This window comes from Mauremys mutica, chromosome 24 (assembly GCF_020497125.1).
Source record: "Mauremys mutica isolate MM-2020 ecotype Southern chromosome 24, ASM2049712v1, whole genome shotgun sequence".
Lineage (NCBI taxonomy): Eukaryota > Metazoa > Chordata > Testudines > Geoemydidae > Mauremys > Mauremys mutica.
The window spans coordinates 7,438,782-7,459,447 of record NC_059095.1 but is presented as its reverse complement, the minus strand read 5'-3'; the positions used below and the strand labels follow the sequence as shown (position 1 = coordinate 7,459,447).

The following is a 20,666-nucleotide window of genomic DNA, read 5'->3' as shown; positions in this document are numbered from 1 at the left end:
AAGACAGCCGATTTCAACAGCTTCTGAAAATCTCTGTTCATTTAACAATTCTGCTCCCCACCCCACACCAGGGAAATGGAACCCCAATGGCCTGTTTTCCAATCTCCATTTCTGCCACATAAAATCCTGAGCTGGGACTATTCTCTGGATAGTCTCTTGTGTGCAGACTCCAAAGGAGAACGGTATGGTTGAGGCATGAAGGTAGAATTCACACTTCTAAGCCTAGAAAAGAGAGAAGACGGAGCACTCACCCTGGCATCAGTAACCTTGAATTCTCGAAGGATATACTGAGGCATGTTGTATTCAGCCATGGGATCCACCACGAAGTACTGGTACCGTGCTGAGCGCTCAGCGGGCCAATACTGATGGCACTTTTCCTGCCAAGGGGAGAAGACACCAGGCTAGGACAACACAGTTAACCCCTTATGCTGCTGTAGGGCTTTTCACTGTGTTGCCCTCCTGCCCCTCAACCACATTTTCCATGGGTCCATGCTTACCCGACCCATCTCTCGCAGCTTGGTCAACATCACCACGATGGTGGAGTTGTTCTCCCAGAGCATCCGCCAGAAATCCTCGGTGGTCTCTGCCAGCGGCCCTTGAGTGGCAATGTAGGCTTTCTGTTGTCTGAAAGAAAGCACAAACCCCACACACAAGGTGACAAGTTATTAGCCATGGGTCTGGGGTGATGGGCTTAGCAACTGTGGGGATAGCATGAAAGCTGACACTCGGCACCGGACATTTGGAAGGCCTTATAAGCTAGATGGGAATACTTCTCCTTGGAGATCTCCCAGGCTTGGGCTAGGGGTCCGTGACTCAAAGGCCTTGTGCTGGGTTTTCCCAAATTAGACTATGGGCTAAATCCTGACTAGTCATGCAGGAGGAGGTTGCAGCATGACACCTGCCACCCTCCCACGCACGTTTGCGCAGGACCTAGGGGGCAATCTGCTGCTTGGCCTATCTGAGCAAACCAGGGGAGGGCCAGTGGCCACATGCAGTGCATTTCGGGGACCACAGGCAGCGTATTGCCTGCTCTGTGCACCCAGAGGCATGAAGGAGGGAGAACCCTTGCTGCATCTAGTGCTGCTCAGTGCCGTCCCTCCGCATTGAGTCTCTGGCAGGCCTGCACAAGCAGAAGGTCTTAGAGCATTGCTGCTTGGAGGGCCTACAGCTTTGCTTGCTGGCTCCAAACAGCAAAATACGGATTGTTTCCCAACAGCTAGCTAAAGAGAGGCTGAGATAGGAACGATCTGTTCCATAAACATTCCCCATAGTGAAATCCATCCAGCCAAGATACTCAGAGTCTAACACGGCAGCTGGATGTTTTATTTTAAAAAGGGAGGGAGAATGTTCTGACCATTAACAGCTGAGGTTACTCTGGGGAAAACCCCATATTTCAAGCTGCGATCTGATCACAAACAGTGTCAGGAAGGAATCTGTCCCATAAAACGTTCAGCATTGCACAAGTGGCAGAGTGTGGGTGGATGGGATTCATGTTCCTTTGAAGCACCAGGTGTGGATTAGAACAGACCCATGATGTTCTGACCTGGGCTGGAAAATCAATTCATTCAGCCTTCCTTCCCTTTTCCTGTCACTACCTCTTTAAACTGTATTTCTCTGAGCACCTTGCAAAAAGGGAAATCAGCTTGAATTACTCCCTGTTAAAACAGCAGGCCGCAACGTGTTGTCATTTACCTGTATCCATCGATAAAACTGGCATTGATATAATCTGAGCCCTCCACTCCCCTGATGGGCTGAAGACAGACCCGGGTGGTCTCGTATGGCATGATGTTGACAAGGCGATTCTTGAATTTGTTGCACGGGAGGTTGGCGCTTATGAACCTGGAAGTGTGGGCTTTGGAGTTGGCAAGTCGCTGAGGGAAAAAACCACACACACTTGTTCTAACGGGTGTTTTTTCAGCTCCCAGAAAAGGGTGAGAATTGCTCAGATGCCTGGGAAAAACTGGCTTATTTAGGTGGGCAGGACAAAAGTTTCTATTGGTCTGGGTCTGATCTTAGACAAATGGTTCAGCAGCATCTTCATGCGAACCCACTGAGCCAGACCAAGGCAGGTGAATTTCTTCCCCCTCCAAGTTCCCCTGCGTGGTTCTGGCTTTCAAAGTGCCGGAGATGTCAGGGCCTTCCCCATCGCAAAGCCTTGTTGTGATTTGTTGACAGTGCGCTTCACGTTGGAAATACAGTATTAAAATCAAACGTGAGAAGGGGAGGAAAGTCAACCTGGATTTCAGAGAGCTGGACTAAAGTCTTGCAGCAGCAGCTGGTCTTTCCCCTGGGACCCACTGCAGCAGCCCTGGAGTCAGAAATGTAATTACTACTTTAATGTAGAAACACAAAAACATTCCTTTCCCCCTTGAAAGGGCCAGTCGTCTGTCATCCCTTGGAGTCTAAGCTGCAGAAAGCTCCTTTCAGAAGCACAGACCTTTCTTCTCCGCCCTGCCTTTCCTCTCCAACAGGAGAAGGTTATTACGATTAAGTTCCTTAGGTGCCAGGGTTTTTGGTTTAAGTCCCCATTATCGTCCTGCTTAAAAGAGCAACTTCAGGTGCACTGCAGACTGCTGTCTGGGCTCTGCCCTCCCTGGAACCCCCATGTTAGAGCCGTGTTATAATGCTTGGCAATAGTCTACACTGCAGATCGCCTCAGGGAAGTGACTACAGCGTGGTTCTCAAAAACATCCCCATCCCACTGAACGCGGTAGAACCATGCAGATCAGCATGATGCGAACGCTGATCCCAGCACTGACTGGGCCCGTGGCACTGCCTGGCTGTCTCCTGAATGGTCCACTTCAAATGGAATCCCACCAGCACATTTTCTGTCCCTGTTCTCCCCCCCGGTACATGCCTAGAGCTCAGTGTTCTGCCATTACCTTGAACTCCAGCTCCATGCCTGTCACGTGCTCCCCCACCTCTATCTGCGCCAGTTTCTGGATGTAAGTGTAGAGATTTCTGGCTGGGACCTCTGTGTTACCGCAAGCGACGGCCTCCAGCAAGGCGTCGTGTATAAAGCTGTACTGGTCTTCTGTCTGGACCATGTAGTTCCGCTGTGACCTCATGAGGGTGACATGCCCATAAATGTCCACTGTCTTCTCGTGCTTTATCCTCTCCAGCATGGCATCAATCACGATGAAACAGCCTGTCCGTCCAACTCCCGCGCTGGAAGGAGAGGTGGGAAGGTAAGCAACATAATCCAAACCCCGCTGAGAAATGTACCTTGATGGCTGACCAGACGGGACGGGACAGCTCCTTACTGGGAGCGCGGGAGGGTGAGCAGATGTGTATGTGAGAGGTAGACGATGAATGACAACAGGTGCAGTATGTGACGAGCATGAAAGAGAAGTAGGAAGCAATAGAGACCTTGTAAATATAGATACAGACAAAGAATATAAGGTGGATGAATTACTGGAAGACTAGAACATAAATCAGCAGGGCTAGATATTTCATGCATTCTGTTGTGTTAAGGGAACTTGCTGAATGACATAACCCAACTCTCATTGACATGAATGGGAGTTGTATGGTCAGTTTTAAAAGCTGGTTAGAGGATTTAGCCACACATGGAGCATTTGGTGTTTTTAATCTCAGGGTTTTGTCCTATCACCCATTGCCATAGCAACTGAGCATGCAGCATCTGACAATCTGGGGGTGTAACGGTGATGGGTGGGGGGGAAGGTAAAAGGTGTCACTGGTTTCCAAAACAAGGATACGAGTCATCCTGGCACTTATCTGCTAAGTTTAATTGCAACTCTGGTACATTAACTGCTCAGGTATTGAGAGGAAATGATTTGTAGCCATCTAGGATAATGGAATTGTGAGCCATAAGCAGTATGGCTCTATGAATAAAAAGTAATCAAGTTTGCCTGGCATGATTTGTTGACAGTTACCAAATTAATGGATGAATAGAAGCACTGGAGATGTAATATCCTGATTTTAGTAAAGCCTGAGACAAAGGCTCACAAAACCGTACTCAGAATTGATTCAGATTGGCTTGGAGGCAAACATTCCCATGGCTGAAAGGACTGCGAACACCAGGGAATGGTAAATCGCAATGTATCGAGTTGCAGGGAGGTGCCTAGTGGGGTGCTCCAGAAACTGGTATGAAGTTAGATCTTCTTTAGGGCTAGTCTACACTGGCAGCGCTTTAACGAGGCTTGTGTAGTCATGGCAGAGCACTGGGAGAGAGCTCTCCCAGCGCTCTCAGAAAACCACCTCCACAAGAGGCGCGGCGCCCAGCGCTGGGGCACTGTTTACACGAGTGCTTTACAGCGCTGAAACTTGCTGCACGCAGGGGGGGTGTTTTTTCACAGCCCCTGAGCGAGGAAGTTGCAGCGCTGTAAATGGCCAGGGTAGACAAGCCCTTAGTATCATCTTCATTAATGATCAGAGAGGCAGGGCAAACAGCACTGCCAATACATTCCCAGATGAGATTGACTCAGAAGGCGTTGCAAACACCAGTGAAGACAGAAATACACAAAGGACCTACCTATGGACAGGTTAGAACTATGGGCAGAAAAGCAACCAAATGAGGCTCGACTTGGCAAAAACAGAAGTTAATAGACCTAGGCGGAAATAATCCCAGCCCCAGCTTCAACACTGGGAGATACTGGAAAGCAGTAATGCCAAGAGTGACCTAGGGGTGACAGTGGATGGCAAACTTGACACCGATTTCCAGTTGTGACATGGCAGCCAGAAACCTCCGTAAGATATTGGGCTACAAACACACAGACGTCCCATCAGTGAGCAGCTGGGGAATAATAACCCCTGCAAGAACACACCTGTAATGTGATGTTTAATTCTAGGCCTCACAATCGCAAAGAATTCAGAGTCAAGCAAGCTAATTGAGAAAGGGGCTGGCAGGAAGGATGAGGAAGGATTGGGGTTTGCAGTCGGGTTGGGTGGAAGCTGTGGGCTCTGAAGGGAGCGTGATGCTAGTCATAAATATCTGAATGGTGAGGATACCTAGGGGAGAGAATTATTTGAAGTGGAACAGAGGGCTAGAGCTAGAAGTAGGATGAATTAAAAAAAGGATCTAGGTAAAATCTCAGGAAAAGCTTCCTGATGTTGAGTCTGTTAGGCAGTGAAATAGCCTTCCACAGGAAGTGGTGGAAGGCCTATTGCTTCAGTCAGTCACTTAAAACTAGATAGAAAGCACTAGAAAAATGTCAGGCACTGGCAGGGGAGAGACCCTTGATCCAGTCACTTTCCCTCTTTTTGCAAACAAGGGAAAACACCCCCTCCCTGCATCACCAGGGTGTTTTTGGGCCAGATCCTCAGCTGCTATAAATCAATGTAGCTCTGCTGAAGTCAATGAAGCGACACCAATTTACAGCTGCTGAAGATGCAGCCCGTAATCTTTATAAAGAGATTTGGGATTATCCAGTGAAAGGCTCTATAAGAGTGCAGGGTGTGTTCATGCAACATACACACTGGTTTTTGTAGGCACCGGATCTGAAACATGAAGGAGAAAGGTTAGGAAGAAAGAGAACACAAGAGTTAAACCCATCAAATAGGTGGGGAAATTCCATTAAAATATAGAGTCTTGAAACCCAGAAAGGTGTTTCTTGAGCTACAGGTGTGTGCTAACAGTCCGTCAATGTATTAGAGAAAGAGGTGGCCACAGCTAAGAACTGAAAAACAGAGCGGTCACTTCACCTCTCTGTTAGCCCCAGCAGCAAGTTCAGCTCAATCCAGTCCACAAAACAACACAGTCCCTGCCCCCGAGAGCTCCCACTCTGAAGAAATTTGCTCCAAGTCTGAGCCCAATTTACTAAGAACTTCAGAAAGTTATTCTATGTCACTTGAAGGCACAAGACAAAAAGTCGTGTCTGCTAATGTGTGTGTCATTCCTAGATACTGATCAGCCCCCTTTCTTACACCTCTTCATTTGCAACATCACCATGACGGGAGATCTCCCGTCAGACACAATTATGATAATTCTAGGTAGGGGGGTTCCAGGTTTGAACAAAGGGCTGGCATGATCTAAGGGCTTCAAAAGCACGTTTAATCACTCAGATCTTTAGGCAGCTTGGAAACGACTGATGCTGTAATGAATAACATGCGTCACCCTTTTACCTCAATGCACAAAAACATTTGGGTAACATCAGACTTGCATGTGAAGGCATTTATGAATCAGCAGGGCCCTGCAGGTCTAAACACTCGCAGCTAGAAATAAAGGGTTTCCTCCTCCTATTCAAAGGCGGTCCCCTCTTTTCATAAAAAAAAACCTCCTGGATCTCCATTAATTAGATTTCATAACACCTAAACCAAGCAGGTTGCTGGAGCTTTGGCAAGAACGGAGCAGCCGATGAGGGATCTGGTCACGGTAAGTCGCCTGCTGATGGCCCTTTTTATTCATTTTCTGAGTGGCGCATGATAATTGCCATCTGCAGGGTTAGTGATAAATTGCCCTCTTACAAAGACTGTTTAAACTGTATCCTCCAGTCCCCGATTGCCTGTAAAATTCAGATGTTACTTTCCCCAGCACTGAGTGACCTGCGGGCCCCTCCAGATTTCTCCTGAGGCAGGAGGGGGATTTGTCTGAGCTGAGCCTGCAAATGTACCGCACTGGATGGTAAATTGAATTAGGGAATGCAACCTGCCCTGGGGGACCTTCACCGCTCTGCTCTCAGAATGACTGTGGCTCTCAAAGCCCTTTCAAGACGCTGTTCGCTCTCTCCCTTGGACAGCTCAGCCCACTCTGCCTCTCGCCCTCCACATGGTGATGCTGCTTCCTAAGCCCCATTTCATCTTCCATCCCTGCCCACCGTGACAGAAACGAGCCTGCACGCTCCTCAAAGGCCAAACGTTACGGGATAGCACTCTGGCAATGAGGCCTCATCAAAGACGCCAACTAACCCATTCCAACTCCAGCCCTACTCAGTTCAGGAAATGCCGCCCTGAATAGAAACCGAACGGGAGAATCCTCCTCAGACGCTGCACGGGAGCCTGAGACGAGACAGTTCCTGCATGCTGGGAGCTGCAATGGGAACATGTTTGCTTGCCCCACTGAAAAGGGGATTCGCTTGGCAATGTGTTTCCCCCCTCCAGCTGGGGCTCCGTGTAGGGGGAGGCTGTGGTTCTGGTAATAAGCGGGTCAGTACCTGCAGTGCACTACGATCGGGCCAGCGTCAGGAGGGTTGCATGTTTTGACCCTTCTCAGGAAAGCCAGGAATGGGGTAGGGTACTCGGGGACGCCATGGTCGGGCCATGCTGTGAACTGGAATTGGCGCACCTCTCTCTTCTCACTGGAGCCATTCTGCGGAGTGGCAGAGGAACCAAGAGTCACGTGTGAGCTAAGCAAGGGCCCTGAGACGCACACAGCAAGTTACAGAACGTAGGAATGGGACGAGAGAGACATGGCACCAGAGATAAACGTCACCTTGTGAAGGGAGAACGTCCGAACGCAGAACGTGGCCAATTCAATAGTGTCTAGTAAGGTCACTTGGATCATCCCATAGGTCTCCGTGCCCCGGCCTGGCCAGTACTGGTCACACTTGATCTAGAAAACAAAAGTCGACAATGATCTCGGGAACGTAGTCCAAAGAGCACAGTAGGCAGCACGGGACGCTCCTTCATGGCATGGAAAGTAAAGATGTGCCCTGGCAAGGGAGAGCGCAACAGCAAGAAGCATTGCTTGCTGAAGCATCAGACTAGGGTGAGAGCCCACAGATTCAGCTCCATGTCCTACGTGATCAAATGCTGCCTCTACTCACAGAGCTGGAGCGTTGAGGCACATTGCTGGTCTGATGCCTGATCGATTGAAATGATTCTGAATGGCAGAACACTCAGAAGAATATTACATGTGATAACAGGATTCTAACCTTGCCACCTGATCTAACATGGGGCCAGGCTCAGAGCATGTTCCCTCTCCCCTTAGAGCAGTGAAGGGATCTAAGACTTCCCAGGTGGACAGTATTTTCACAACGAATCAGTGCTTGCAGGGGGCCAGCAAGGCAGGAAGAAATCTCCCGAAGGAGCAGATGAGGGCTGCAGATCAGAGAGACTGCGGCTCCCCAACTCTCCACATGCACCTCCCTTGGGGTCTCCACCTCTCCCCCTCCACAGCATCTCCCTGGATCATGACTAGCCAGCCATCTCGCTGAAGTGTCTCACCCGTGATTTCTCCTCAAGCTTTGTCATCATCACAACCGTAGCTGAGCGCTGCTCCCACACCATCCGCCAGAAGTCGCCAAAGGTCTCCGGCAGAGGGCCCTGTGTGGCAATGTAGGCGTTCTGCTTCCGGTAGCCATCGATGTAGTTGGCGTTAATGTAGTCACTCCCCACAATCCCTGCATTAAAGTGGCAGAGAGTGTCAGCTGATTTTGCCTTACTGGAAGGGGGGTGGGTGGGAGAAGAGGTTTGCTGCAGCTTGAATTCCTCATCGGAGAAAGCAGGTGAGTTCCCCAGCTCGGGTAAATCAGCGACCAAGTTACCTGACCTGAGGATCTGGCCAAGGACATCTCCACTAGACAGCTACTTTTGGAGGAGGTGGGATATCGAATACCAAGCCTGGTGTATCTTATTTATTCTGCACTCGCACCTAGGAGCTGAGGTCATGGACCAAAGGCTCATGGTGCTAGGGGCAGCACAAACACAGAACAAAAAGATAGTCCCCGCACTAAGGGCATACAATCTTCTGGGGCCAAATATGGATTTGGTTCATGACATGCGCTGCACAGTTCATAGGAGAGTCCCACCCTGGGTTGGATTGATGCCGCAGACACGCCTCTTCGCCATGAGTTTCTGAAGCAGTGAGTCAGGACTCCCTGGATCGTCTGTGGATGAGCACATCTGCACTGTGATTGGGTGAGGCGTGGAAAACAGGGCTGGAGTCTGCAGGGGAAGTAGGCGGCTTGGAAATTACAGACAGTGACTCGCACCGATTGAAGCACATCGCGTGACAGCTGCCTGCCTGAGTCTTTGGCGAAGCGTTTTTGGGTGGGTGGTGAAAAGCAAGATGCACGGCGGGAAGAGAGCCGCACCCCACTTAAAATGGACCCTGCCAGGTGTCTGTCTTATGGGTCAGAGTTAGAAAGCCACTTATGATTGGCGAGGAGGACTACCGCTGTGTGCGGATTTGTCCCGTAACTCCTTACACGCAGCTGCTGGCAGTATCAGCAGGTTTTTGTTTTCCTAAGATTAACTCAATAGAGAAACATTTAACTCAAGTTTTGGGAGGGAGGGGGGTGCAAATGGGTTGCCCGTCCTCTTTGCCGCTGCTGCCAACAGGGTTAGTCTGGTTTATGTGCGATGTTAAACTCATTCAGAATTGCCTGTCAGTCTTCAAAGGCAACTTCACGTGCCTGGGGAAACAGCCTTTGATTGAATTTCTGGAGGGACCCTGGCCTCCCTCCTCCAAAATTTAAAAATTCCAAGTGGAAGAGCAGCTGTGTAGCAGCAGCATGAGCATCAACAAAGGCTGAGCTTCTGGCATTAATCTCCGCAGCCCCCTTGGGCTGGCTGTGTCATTTGAAATGGTGGCTGGGAGCTCAGGCTTTGCCGTGTAACAGGCCTTGTTACAGAGAAGTAATTGAACGAAAATTACCCCCCCACTCCCCCTTCACCGGGCACAGCTGACACGCTGCAGACTTGACAAAAGCAGAATTTAAAGAACAACTGAAAAAAACCCAACCACAGGCTTCTGGGCGGGAACCTGCCAGACGTGCAGAGGAAAGGACTTTGGCTTCAGTAAATCTCTCTGCAGATCATTCTTCAAGTGGGATTGCAAACCTGCTCCTGTCTCTCTTGCCAGTTCCTCCTCTGTGTTACCATCTCTCCTTAGTTAAGGGCTAGACAATGGGTGCACGAGACAGGAAGAAACAACTGCTGCCTGGGAACTGGGGGAGCAAAACATGCCCCCTCTCCCAGTGCTTTTGGGCACCAGCCACCGTCACGCAGCTGCAGGCTTATTTCTACGCACAGACTAACGCAGAGCTGTCTGGGTGGAGGGTGGAATGGAAGCAGCAGAACAACAGGCAACAGCCAAGCACAGAGCGTTACGTTCTCCAGCAGGTCACTGGACGACCTTGCTGGGTGTGCGCAGTGTCTGGATTAACTAGGGGAAGCGCATGACTGGAAGCAGTTACCATCCGGTGGCTTTTCCACGCCTGTGTAAGATAACTTGGGCCCTACGCCCGTTCCTAGCATGCGGGTGTCCCCACTGCACAACCCAACACCACTTCATTGGCAGAGGTGCTAAGCACCGAAGGGGCCATGACGACACCACACCCATCGTGCCAGGGTTGTGATATGTTGACTGAGCAGGAGAGAAGCTTCCCCGTCACTGCCGGTGCTGTATCTCTTCGGGAGAGACAGAACTGGCTAGACCAGTGGTACTCAATCCGTGGCCCAATTAGCATGCAGCTGCGGCCCATGGAGTTGGGGGTGCGGGCTGCCCTATCGCCTGGTGCGGGGGGTCCCAGCCCCCTGCAGCAGGGTCTGGGCTCAGAGCTGTCCTGCCCTGCTGCCGGGTGGGGTCTGGGCTCTTGGCTGCCGTCTGGTGGGATCTGCTCCTGGCCCCACTCTGTGGAGGGGTCTGTGGGTGGGCTGGGGCATTGGGGTCTGTAGGGTGATGGGGGAAAGGGGGTCCATATACCGGCCCACAATAATAAATAGATTGGTCTAGACCATGGGGGGAGAGGGATAGCTCAGTGGTTTGAGCATTGGCCTGCTAAACCCAGGGTTGTGAGTTCAATCCTGGAGCAGGGGCATATAGGGATTTGGGGATTTAGTTGGGGTTGGTCTAGATGACCTCCTGAGGTCCCTTCCAGCCCTAATAATCTGTGATTCTATAGGGCTGTTAAGCCAGCATCTTGAACGCTAAACATAACTAGAGCCTGCACCTGTGCTGGCATCAGACACGTCCTGGGCTTTGGGCAGAATTAGACTGTTCCAGGTGTTCTGAAAATATCAGGAATTCTCTTCCAGTGAATACGACAATGTGACTTTTGCAAGCCTAGCTCTACAATTTAAATGGCTCATGCAATATTAATTTCAGACGGAAAACAAGCTGAGATACAGTCATCTTTGTAATGAGAAATGTTAGAAATCCTCCTTCAGCAACAGCCAAGGCTGATCCAAATGGATGCTGGTCTCCTGGCAGATCTCCATTAGCACGGTTTCCTCAGAAATGGAAATGCCACTCCCCTGGAATTATTTTGGAAAGGGATTGATTCTAGCCATTCACCTTAGCCCTAGAATTTCTCAACTAACCTTTAACACCAGCTGGGGGAGGGGGGACACCAGAACTTGTCCCAGGTCCTGCTCTTGATGCCTAGATGGACAATTCTTGACTGAAGAAGGCCAACCATGAACGGTGCATTCCCGGGCAATACACGAGGGTGAGAGGCTTAGAGCAGAATGTCACGTCAGGGGCAGCCATCCGAGGAAGCCCCACTGCACGGACTCTGTTAGAAGAACAGCTTTTCTCTCCACTAAAGCAGCTCTCAGCCCAGTTTGCAAACTGGTGGGTGTGTTGAGAGCCAGGAGCTGCGCAGCTTATTGCAAGTCTTCTGACTACCTCCGGTGTCAGTCACATGTCAGTTCAGGAAACTGCTTAGGAAAGGGACTGTAGGACACGAAGCCGAGTGATATTGCTAATTAGCATTTTAGTGGAAAGGGTTCTGGTTTGGCCTTGAATATTCAATGAGGAGCAGACCCAGCGTGACAAACACACCAGCAGGGTCTCAGAGGCTCACTTCAAGCCTGCCATGGGTTTCCTCCAACCAGTATATAGTCTGGATTCTTCCCGTTACTCGGGAGCACATCCAGCGGGGAGCTAAAGCAGACTAACCTTCAAGTAAAGGGAACACAGCTTCTAAATAAACGCTCCTTTGAAACTAAGGATGCAGGGAGTGGGATCAGGATTCAGATCGTATTCTCAGGACAGGACTCTGCCTGCTGCTCTACCAGGGACCTGGTGAGAGGAGACTGAGAGCAGAGAGCAGTATCATGGGACTCTGTGGACCACAGTGCCCTGCGTTCCCCTGAAAAAGCCACGGGCTAGCAGTAAAGATCACCATGGTTACCTTCAATGGGCAGCAGGATGACGCGGGAATGGTCATAAGCAATCACGTTAGCGTAGCGGTTTTTGGGCTTGTTCACTTCAAGGTTCGAGTGCTCCCAGGTGAATTGCTGGCCAGGGTCAATGGACTGGAAGAATCAGGAAAGAAAACAATGTAGTGAGAAAGGAGGAGCAGCGGTGGTCAGCTCAGTGCATCCTGCCACCGCGGGTCAAATTCGGGCTCTGCAGATCTAGCCAAAGAATCCCTCGCCCCCTGGAACAGTAACCGACCCTCCCCTCACTGCTTTCAGTATCGTCATGGTGATACGTCCCCCCTCTCCTTTTCTGTAACATGCCCCAGGCGCACCCATGGGCACTTGGGATATTTTCCATTACAATGCAAACAAACCCAAGCCCAGTGCAATTTCAGGCTGCACATACAGAGGCATCAAGTCAAGGACCAGGTAGGCGAAAACTTCCTCTCCCTACCGCTGCGGTACAACTGTGCTTAGAATTATTAGTCTGGCCTTCTCTTATGGGCACCGTATTACCAAAAATAGATTGACAACTGGGAGGGAGCTGGGACAAGAGCAACAGATATAATTGGGGAGGCCAAAGGGCTGGATTTAGAATAAACGGAAGAGCAAAATCTTTTTAATAATTTCTTAGCTAAATTATAGAGAGACACTTAACTCTACCAGTACCTGAAGGGATGGAACAAAGGGTTATAACAAAGCATAATGGAATAAAAGTAAAAGAGGGGAAAAATATGCTAAATATCAGGGAACCACTTCCTTATCAGTGAGGGGTATTCGACAGTGGGAAGGGAACTGTCCTGTCCCAAGAGAAGCGGGGGAAGCAGCATCGTTTGGGATATCTGAAAACGACGGCGCACTGAAGAGCAGGGAACGTTCTTGCATGAGCTAAGTAATGGCCAAGAGGACCCGTGGAGGCTTTGACCCTGCAATGGTTGGCATGTGCCCATTTGGCACGAGAAGTGGTGCCTCTCCCTGGTCAGACAAGGGTTAAGGAATCCTAAGGCACTGAATCAACAGCAGCTCTTTCCTGGAAGGGATAAAGGGGGGAACCGTGGAATGCACTGGAGAGAAAAATCCTCTCCTCGCCTGTCCTGATGATTTATGCCAGGGTTGGTGGGTTTTTTAAGTCCAGCTGTCCCAGATATGGAAATTAGGTTAATTATGTTTACCTCTAAATCCTCAGCTGGAGAATTAAATAAAACTCGGGCTTAATTCCGCCATCACTTTGGAGAGTCTGGGGGGGGGGTGTCCTCCAAACGGAGCTTGGCAGTGGCACATTCCACAGTACTCCCTGCTGTTCACTCCTGCCTGTGCCCCTCCTAGGGGGCAGGAGTTTGGGGGGACAGGCACACTGCATGCACGTGCTGTTTGAACCAGTAGCCCCCAGTTCCCCTGAGCATGGGCTCTGGACCCTTGCTGTGCACCCACAGGCAATTGCTAGCTAGCTCCCTCGGCACCCTAACCCGCAGTGTTTCCATTCTCCTGTGGCATGGCTTAGATCTGGTGCTCTTGGTGGGTATTTTATGAGCCATGCAGCTGAGAGGAGGTGGAAAAGCTGGTACAAAACCACAAGACACTAATGTCCTCTCGCTCTCTTGCTGCGGAGCATTTCTAACTAATGGGTATTTATACTGTTGTAATGTGTCTGTTTGCTCTCTATCCCTCTAATCTCGCCTCGCTTTCATTTCATTAGTGCTGTTTGTTTAGCTCTTGCTCCCCAACTAGAGGAGGTTTTGCTGGAACTAAGCCAGGGCACTTGGGATATTGCATTATGCAAATGAGACTTTGTATCGAGCATATTAACTGGCTTCCGGCTTCCACACACTCCCCAGACTTGCAGATGGGGGTGAAAGACCCCAATAGAGCCAAAGGATCTTCCCCCCACCAGGAGCGGCGCCAAGGTTTTTGGCGCCCTAGGCGGGGGTCCTTCCGCGCTCCCGGTCGTTGGCGGCAATACTGCGGCAGGGGAGTCCTTCTGCGCTCCCGGTCTTCGGGGCACTTCGGCAGCGGGTCCCGGAGCGCGGAAGGACCCCCCACCGCCGAATTGTCGCTGAGGGCGGCAAAATGCCGCCCCCCCAAATCCTGGTGCCCGAGGCGATCGCCTAGGTCGCCTAAATGGAAGCGCCGGCCCTGCCCCCCACACAGCTCCTATGGCCAGGGGTCGGCAGCCTTTCAGAAGTGCTGTGCCGAGTCTTCATTTACTCTTATTCACTCTGATTTAAGGTTTTGTGTGCCAGTCATACATTTTAATGTTTTTAGACGGTCTCTTTCTATAAGTCTATAATATATAACTAAAATATTGTTGTCTGTAAAGTAAATACGGTTTTTAAAATGTTTAAGAAGCTTCCTTTAAAATTAAACTAAAATGCAGAACCCCCTCGGACCAGTGACCAGAACCCAGGCAGTGTGAGTGCCACTGAAAATCAGCTCACGTGCCGCCTTCGGCACGCGTGCCATAGGTTGCCTACCCCTGCTACAGAGCATCACTAATATCAGCAAGTAGAGCTCACAACCAGTCACTCCCTTCCTTTCTCTTTGTGAGCTGGACCGTCTAGAATTGAATCATTTGCCTAGCGACTACCAGCACGTATTATGAACAAGTAATTAAATCGTCTGGTCAGTTTGCAATTTATGTAACTTAGGTCACAGAGTGAGCTGGGACAGTCAGTTGTGACAGCTGCACTTGGTGCCGGGATTTAACTAACTAGCCAATGCCGCACAAACTGAGTTCTACGGGCAAACACCCACCTCGGAAACTTGCTTTCAGTGACGTTCCAGCTACCGACTGGCTTTGGCTAACACTTGAGTGCACGGCGCCAGAGTGTTTGCAGAGAACGGAAATGGGAGCTTCGCAGATGTGAGCAAATCACAATGCAAACGGAAGTAGCAGACTGGGGCCTGGGATTTTATTTCTCCTATTCGCTCCAAGGGCCCTGCTAGCGACTGGCCATACTGGGACCCAGAGCGATCAGTGATACGAAGGAGAGCAACAGACAGTCCTCTGGGTATTAGCAATGGACGCCTAGTTCCCCTTGCTTCAGGAGAGCTGGCCGAGGCTCACAGATTTTCCTACAACCTGTAGGTCTCAATAGGTTTTTGAAAACGCCTCAGGGGGGCTCTAAGGAGCCCCCAGTTATGGACCAAGACCCACGGTGCTAGGCGCTGTTCAAACACAGAACAAAACCATGGTCCCTGCCCCAAAGATCTTACAATCCAAATATTGTGCACACATTTGTCTATACTACCCTGTTTGCTCTCTGCATCCCAATCCAGCAAAGCACTTGAGCAGGTGTTGAACTTTAAATGCTTCATTAGTGTTATTGTGCTTGTGCCTAACTGCACTGCTGGACTGGGGTCTGGGTGGATTTCCTAGGCCCAACATGCTCTTTGTTGCCCGTACCTCATACTCTTGGGATAATTTCAAGTTGTCATTGGCTTTGAGATGCTCCGTGTGTTCTGCCAACTCGGAGATGGGGATTGGTGGGTGGTTGAGCATACCTAGCAGAAAAGACAGCGGGAGAAAAGAAATCTCATTTAATAATTAAAAAGAACCCCAACCAATTAGCAATGTTGCATATTTTATAAGGGAAAAAATAAAAACAAGAAAAAAATTACAATGTGAGATCTGCAATGAAAGGAGGGACGTTAGAAGAGAGAAGATTCAGGGCTCGAAATTGTGTCCTTGGAAGTAAAAAGGAAAATGAGAGCTTTCCCCCATGATGGCCCCATTCTCAACATTTACCAAAAGAAAATAAAAAGGGAAAAACAAATCCAAAGAGCAGATGCTTGGTAACGATTCCAGGAGTGGACTTGAAACGAGCAAACTCTGCCAAAGGAAACCTACGCAGCAAATGTCACAGCGCTCGGCATGGTCATAAACAAACACCAACTCAAAGACAGGGACGGGGCAGAATTCTTGCTGACCGATGACAGTAGGGGGTGGGGAGGGGAGTGCAGATGGGAGAGAGTTGGGGAGGCTTTTCAAAGTTGTTGCTGTGGTTCTGCATGTGATGATAAACCCCTCTAAAGCTCACTGGGGAGCTTATTGGCCTAGGACTCCACGCAAACACCCCAGGGCTGGGTCAACTGCCCTTAATCCTGTCCGGCATAAAGGAAATGTTACATCATTCTGGGAACGCCTCTCCTCACCCCCACCAAAATGCCAAGCATGTGTTCAGCGCATCACTGTGAAGAGGCTCCTTCCACAGCATGGCTGGCCAGTGACCATCTCTTCCCACTGGGTCACAGAATCATAGAATCTCAGGGTTGGAAGGGACCTCAGGAGTATCTAGTCCAACCCCCTGCTCAAAGCAGGACCAATCCCCAGATAGATTTTTGCCCCAGATCCCTAAATGGGCCCCTCAAGGATTGAACTCACAACCCTGGGTTTAGCAGGCCAATGCTCAAACCACTGAGCTATCCCTCCCACCTTTTTTGAAGTGGAACAGCTTCCCCAGAAAAGCCAGAGCAGCTCCCTGTTGAAAGCCTGCTGCACCATCTGGCAGACAAGAGAATTGAACCAGGACTCCTAGCAGCTTAGGGAAGCACCCTAACCACTGCCCTATACCAGCTCTTGAGCAACCCTGCAGGGACAAACACCTACACTACAGGCAGAGTCCATGGGCCTGTTCTGGTGGTGCCACTCTCTGATCAAAGCGGCACCAGAAGGGGGCGCTTTTCACCTTCCAGGATGAAAGGAGGATGCCCCTTGCCCTCTCCAAACCCGGCCCCTCATGGGCGGTTTCCCAGACTGGAGCACTCCTAAGCCTCACTCCGCTGAGTTCTGGATAGCATGGGTCTCTGAATGCAAAGGGAGCTCCCGCTGCATCAATATGGACGTCTGACAGGAGCCATGAAAAGGGATCACACTGCACCCTTTCCTAGGACGGTTGGGTCTGACGGAGGCTGTCACAGCGGGGTAATGAGATTGGGGGCGGGGCTCGATCAGGAACTGGACTGACAATCATACTAATCTGCGCATCCTGCTTTGAGATTTGTAGCTAGGATTAGAGAAGGGACAGCGGAAAAAGTGGTTGGGGGAGAGTGAACTCAGGAATGACCCCCACCACCCATCCCTTGCTCTCAAGCGCTCAAATAGAAGCCTGCGTGGAAAAGCTTTTCACGCTCTCCTCATCTGCATCAAATCACCCTGGCCGAGACACTACAAAGGTACTGAGGCACCTGACTTCCACTGAGTGCAATGGGAGTGAGGCACCTCAATACCTGGGAAGATCTAGGCCCTCGGTCCAGCAGCATCGCCACTCCGCTGCCTGCCAGCCAAGACACGGGCAACCTTTTGAGAAGCCACCGCATTGTCGTCCCCTCCTCCCCCCCGAATGGAAAGGGGAGATGGGGAGGTGGGAGCCATGGAGAATTTCGAGCCCCGTTGGTGGCGTGTGTGACAAAGTAAGTAGCGGCGGCAGCAGCATGGTCAGTTACTCTGAAAACTCAGCACAGAGATGGCAAAGCAAGCATGACAATCCTCAGTTTTACAGTGTGTTTTTCACCACCAAGCCCACAGACTGGGTTCACCGCAGTGCCCCGAGTCAGACGCCTTTGTTCCCAAACTATCTAATCATCCCTTCCGGAACTGGACAGCCAGGCAGAAAACGGGGACACGGGAGAATAAAAAACAAAACCAAACCAGGAGGCAAAAGGTTTATGGAGGGTAAGCTGGACCAGTATGGCCTCTGAGGCCCAACGGGGTCAGGTTAGAACATTTCTCCTGGCTCGTGGAAGGAAGGGGTCATAGCCAGTGGGTTTCTAGTTTGCCTGATTCTCTACACACCTCCTGCTGTCCTCAGACAAGGGAGTCTCCTTCAGTTCCTGCAGCGTGGCCGCGTTACACCGCAGAGATAGCTGTGTTTCAGCGGCAGAAGCGAAGTGTTTCTTTCGTATACATCTAGCTCATAAAGAGCTTTGGGATCCTTGTGGCCAAGGGGCGGCCTCTCCATGTATAGAAGAAGTGACGCACTACGCTAACGTTATAATAAACATTCAGCACAGAACCTTTGCTTCCTCCGCCTGCCCTCTCTGAGGGTAAGAGGTAGGTGCTGCAGAGGGCCACAAACTTCCCTTCATCATTAGAGCAAATTGAGCCCTGTTCAGAACCACCACTGGCAACGTAATAAATTGTTTCCAGATCTGTACACGTTATCCCTCCCACTGACTTCCTCCCACCTGGGGCGGAAGGCAGCAAAGCAGGCAGCCAGCATATGGGCCAGCTGCCACCACCTGAATCTGACTCTGCTGGGAGGAGCTACAGATTATTAGCTGAAGTGCAATTAGAAACAGAGTCGTAAATTAAATCCCAAACAATAAATATACAGGTTTTTAAAAAAAACAACAACTGGAGCAAACAAAGCAAGAAAACCAGAGGCTCCCAGGCTAGTGGGTCCCAGTACGAGGTCTCTGTCCATCCCATCATGCAGACGATAAGGGGAAAGGCCCCATCCAAGATCTGCACCACGGAAGTCACATTCTCCTTGAATGGATTTCAGGAGATATTTCCTTTGTCAGAGCTCCAGCGAAAAAGCCTCAGCCATGTCAGGCTCCCTGCATCAGTGAGTCCCTGCACCCCACCCTTCACCGCCATTCGTAAACCAACAGCTGAGAGTGCCTGGGAACTGGCCTCTCTCCTGGTCTCTTAGGGCAGACATAAAGAACCCTTGGAATTGATCCGACATGGGGATAAGGAAAATAGGCTGGAATTCTCTGAAATGAGTAAACACTTTCCTGGCCAGGCACATCAGGGTTTCCCGTAAGATCCTGAAATGCACTGTGTCGAGAGGGAGAGGAAAGAGATGGGTTTGGATTAAGCAACCAGCTGGTAACGTCATTTCGCAGAGGAGCACAGATGGGTTCATCTGGGACCACCCCTGTACCGAGAGGAGAGGATCCTTTCAGCTCAGTGCCAACAATGGACAAAATTGTCTAGAGGCCTGTTCCAACCCCATCATCTAGGGCTCCAAGCAAAGGCTTTAGAGCTGCATCTGCAGCTCCTACTGAAGTCAGTGTGTGTTGGAAGCACCTAGCCAAGGGGTAAGTAACTGCCTAACATGCCGAAAGGACTTAGGAGCCTGGATCCCAGCATCTACCAGGTCAGTCTTAGAGCAGGTCTCATCTAGCATTTCAGTCACTGGAGCCTCTCTAATCTTATCACTCCACTCTCTATGTACCAGCCAACTCCGCAGAAACGTCACCCGAACATCTGGTGCGGGCCACAACCTGTTTATCTTAGCAAACTCCCTGCAGTTGGACGGTACTTTTTGTGAAACCCAGCGGAGGTGCAGACCATAGAGGACTGTGCTTCCAGGTCAGGGCCAAGGAGCTGCCAGGTACCCGAAATGGCCTTTTCCCTAGTTTGTCATAAAAGGGTGTCGGTGCAGGTCTGTTACGAGGAGAGCGGAAGAGTATGGTCTATTGCTACAGTCCTCCCTTTACCCAGACAATGGAGCAACAAACACACACGCAGACCAGCGTACATAGAGCTGCTTTCTCCCTCGGATCCGAATGATGCACATTTAGCCGAGCTTTTGAGAACTGTTCTAAGGTCAGACTTGAAACACCTTTAACACGGGAGCCTTGAAACCCAGATTTTAATCCTGCGAGAGAACAAGACAGACAGAGGGACGGACGGTGTCTCTTAAGTCAGCCACTAGGAGCTCCGTCCTTATGTTACTGTCGCCACTGCTGTCACTTTGACAAGGCCTGCGTTTGGTACTGTAAAACTGGAAGCGCGGTTCAGACAAACAGATGGCACAGGAGAGGGATGAGATGGCGAACGCCACAGGGACACACAGAGAGTTCAGCGAAAAACGGGGGAAAAAACAAAACAAAAGAAAAAACGACAAAAGAAACAAACCAACAAAAGGAAAAAAAATGTAAACCAACAGGAACAAAAACACACAGGAACTAACTTTCAAAGTCAAACTCAGGGTCACTGAGAGGGCTGCTCAGACCAGAATCTGCAGAAAACAGTAAAAAATAAATAAATAAAAATACACTTTTTTCCTTTTTTTTCTTTTTTTTTTTAAATTTCATGCTAATCAAACAGAAAAAGCAACATAAATTTAAGAGGAAATGAAAAGTTAATTTTTTGTGCTGATTCGGTAGGGGCAGGGCCACTGAAAAGTGTTTTATTTCCCCCAACCCCCTGTGTGTGTATCCCACCCCCTCAGTCCCTCATTTGTTACTGGGGCCAGAATGGAGATTCTCTGGATCACAGGGAGCCTTTCTAGAGAACAGGGCATGGGCCACTCTTTGTGCCAGACTAGATTTTATTTTAGTGGCTTCACGGTACCCAGAGAGTCTCCCACCTGCAACCTGAGCCATGGATCTCTCCTCACCATCGACACACTGCAGGCTGGCATATTCCAAGGGGCACCCAACTCCCACAGAAATTCAGTGGGAGCTGGGGGCCTGTCTTGTTTAGGCTTCTTTGAAAACCCCCGCCTGGATTATCAGAGAAGTGTTAAGATAAAGTCACCACCACCGAGCTCTCTTTGTGTAATGGTTCCCTAAGGGAAGGTTGGAAGCATCACCAGCCTTGAGTGCAGGGAACTAGACTAGATGACCTACTAAGGTCCGTCCAGTCCTACGATTCTATGGCTGGGGCC

The 20,666-nt window shown here is 50.2% G+C and overlaps 1 protein-coding gene across 8 annotated transcripts in view; it reads right to left on the bottom strand.

Moving 5' to 3' along the window:
* Positions 1 to 20,666, bottom strand: part of PTPRS (protein tyrosine phosphatase receptor type S) — a 239,945-nt gene that overhangs the window by 6,190 nt on the left and 213,089 nt on the right. For 4 of the 8 annotated variants that reach the window (XM_044998457.1, XM_044998459.1, XM_044998460.1 and 1 more), the window contains 10 exons: positions 19,968 to 20,015; positions 15,449 to 15,546; positions 12,036 to 12,159; positions 8,122 to 8,297; positions 7,388 to 7,507; positions 7,110 to 7,264; positions 2,883 to 3,168; positions 1,693 to 1,871; positions 498 to 624; positions 252 to 377 (listed from right to left, as the gene is read on the bottom strand). In XM_044998457.1, the coding sequence (XP_044854392.1) occupies positions 252 to 377; positions 498 to 624; positions 1,693 to 1,871; positions 2,883 to 3,168; positions 7,110 to 7,264; positions 7,388 to 7,507; positions 8,122 to 8,297; positions 12,036 to 12,159; positions 15,449 to 15,546; positions 19,968 to 20,015 (1,439 nt within the window). The remainder of the gene's footprint in view (positions 1 to 251; positions 378 to 497; positions 625 to 1,692; positions 1,872 to 2,882; positions 3,169 to 7,109; positions 7,265 to 7,387; positions 7,508 to 8,121; positions 8,298 to 12,035; positions 12,160 to 15,448; positions 15,547 to 19,967; positions 20,016 to 20,666) is intronic. The other 4 variants (XM_044998461.1, XM_044998462.1, XM_044998464.1 and 1 more) reach the window with 1 other exon arrangement.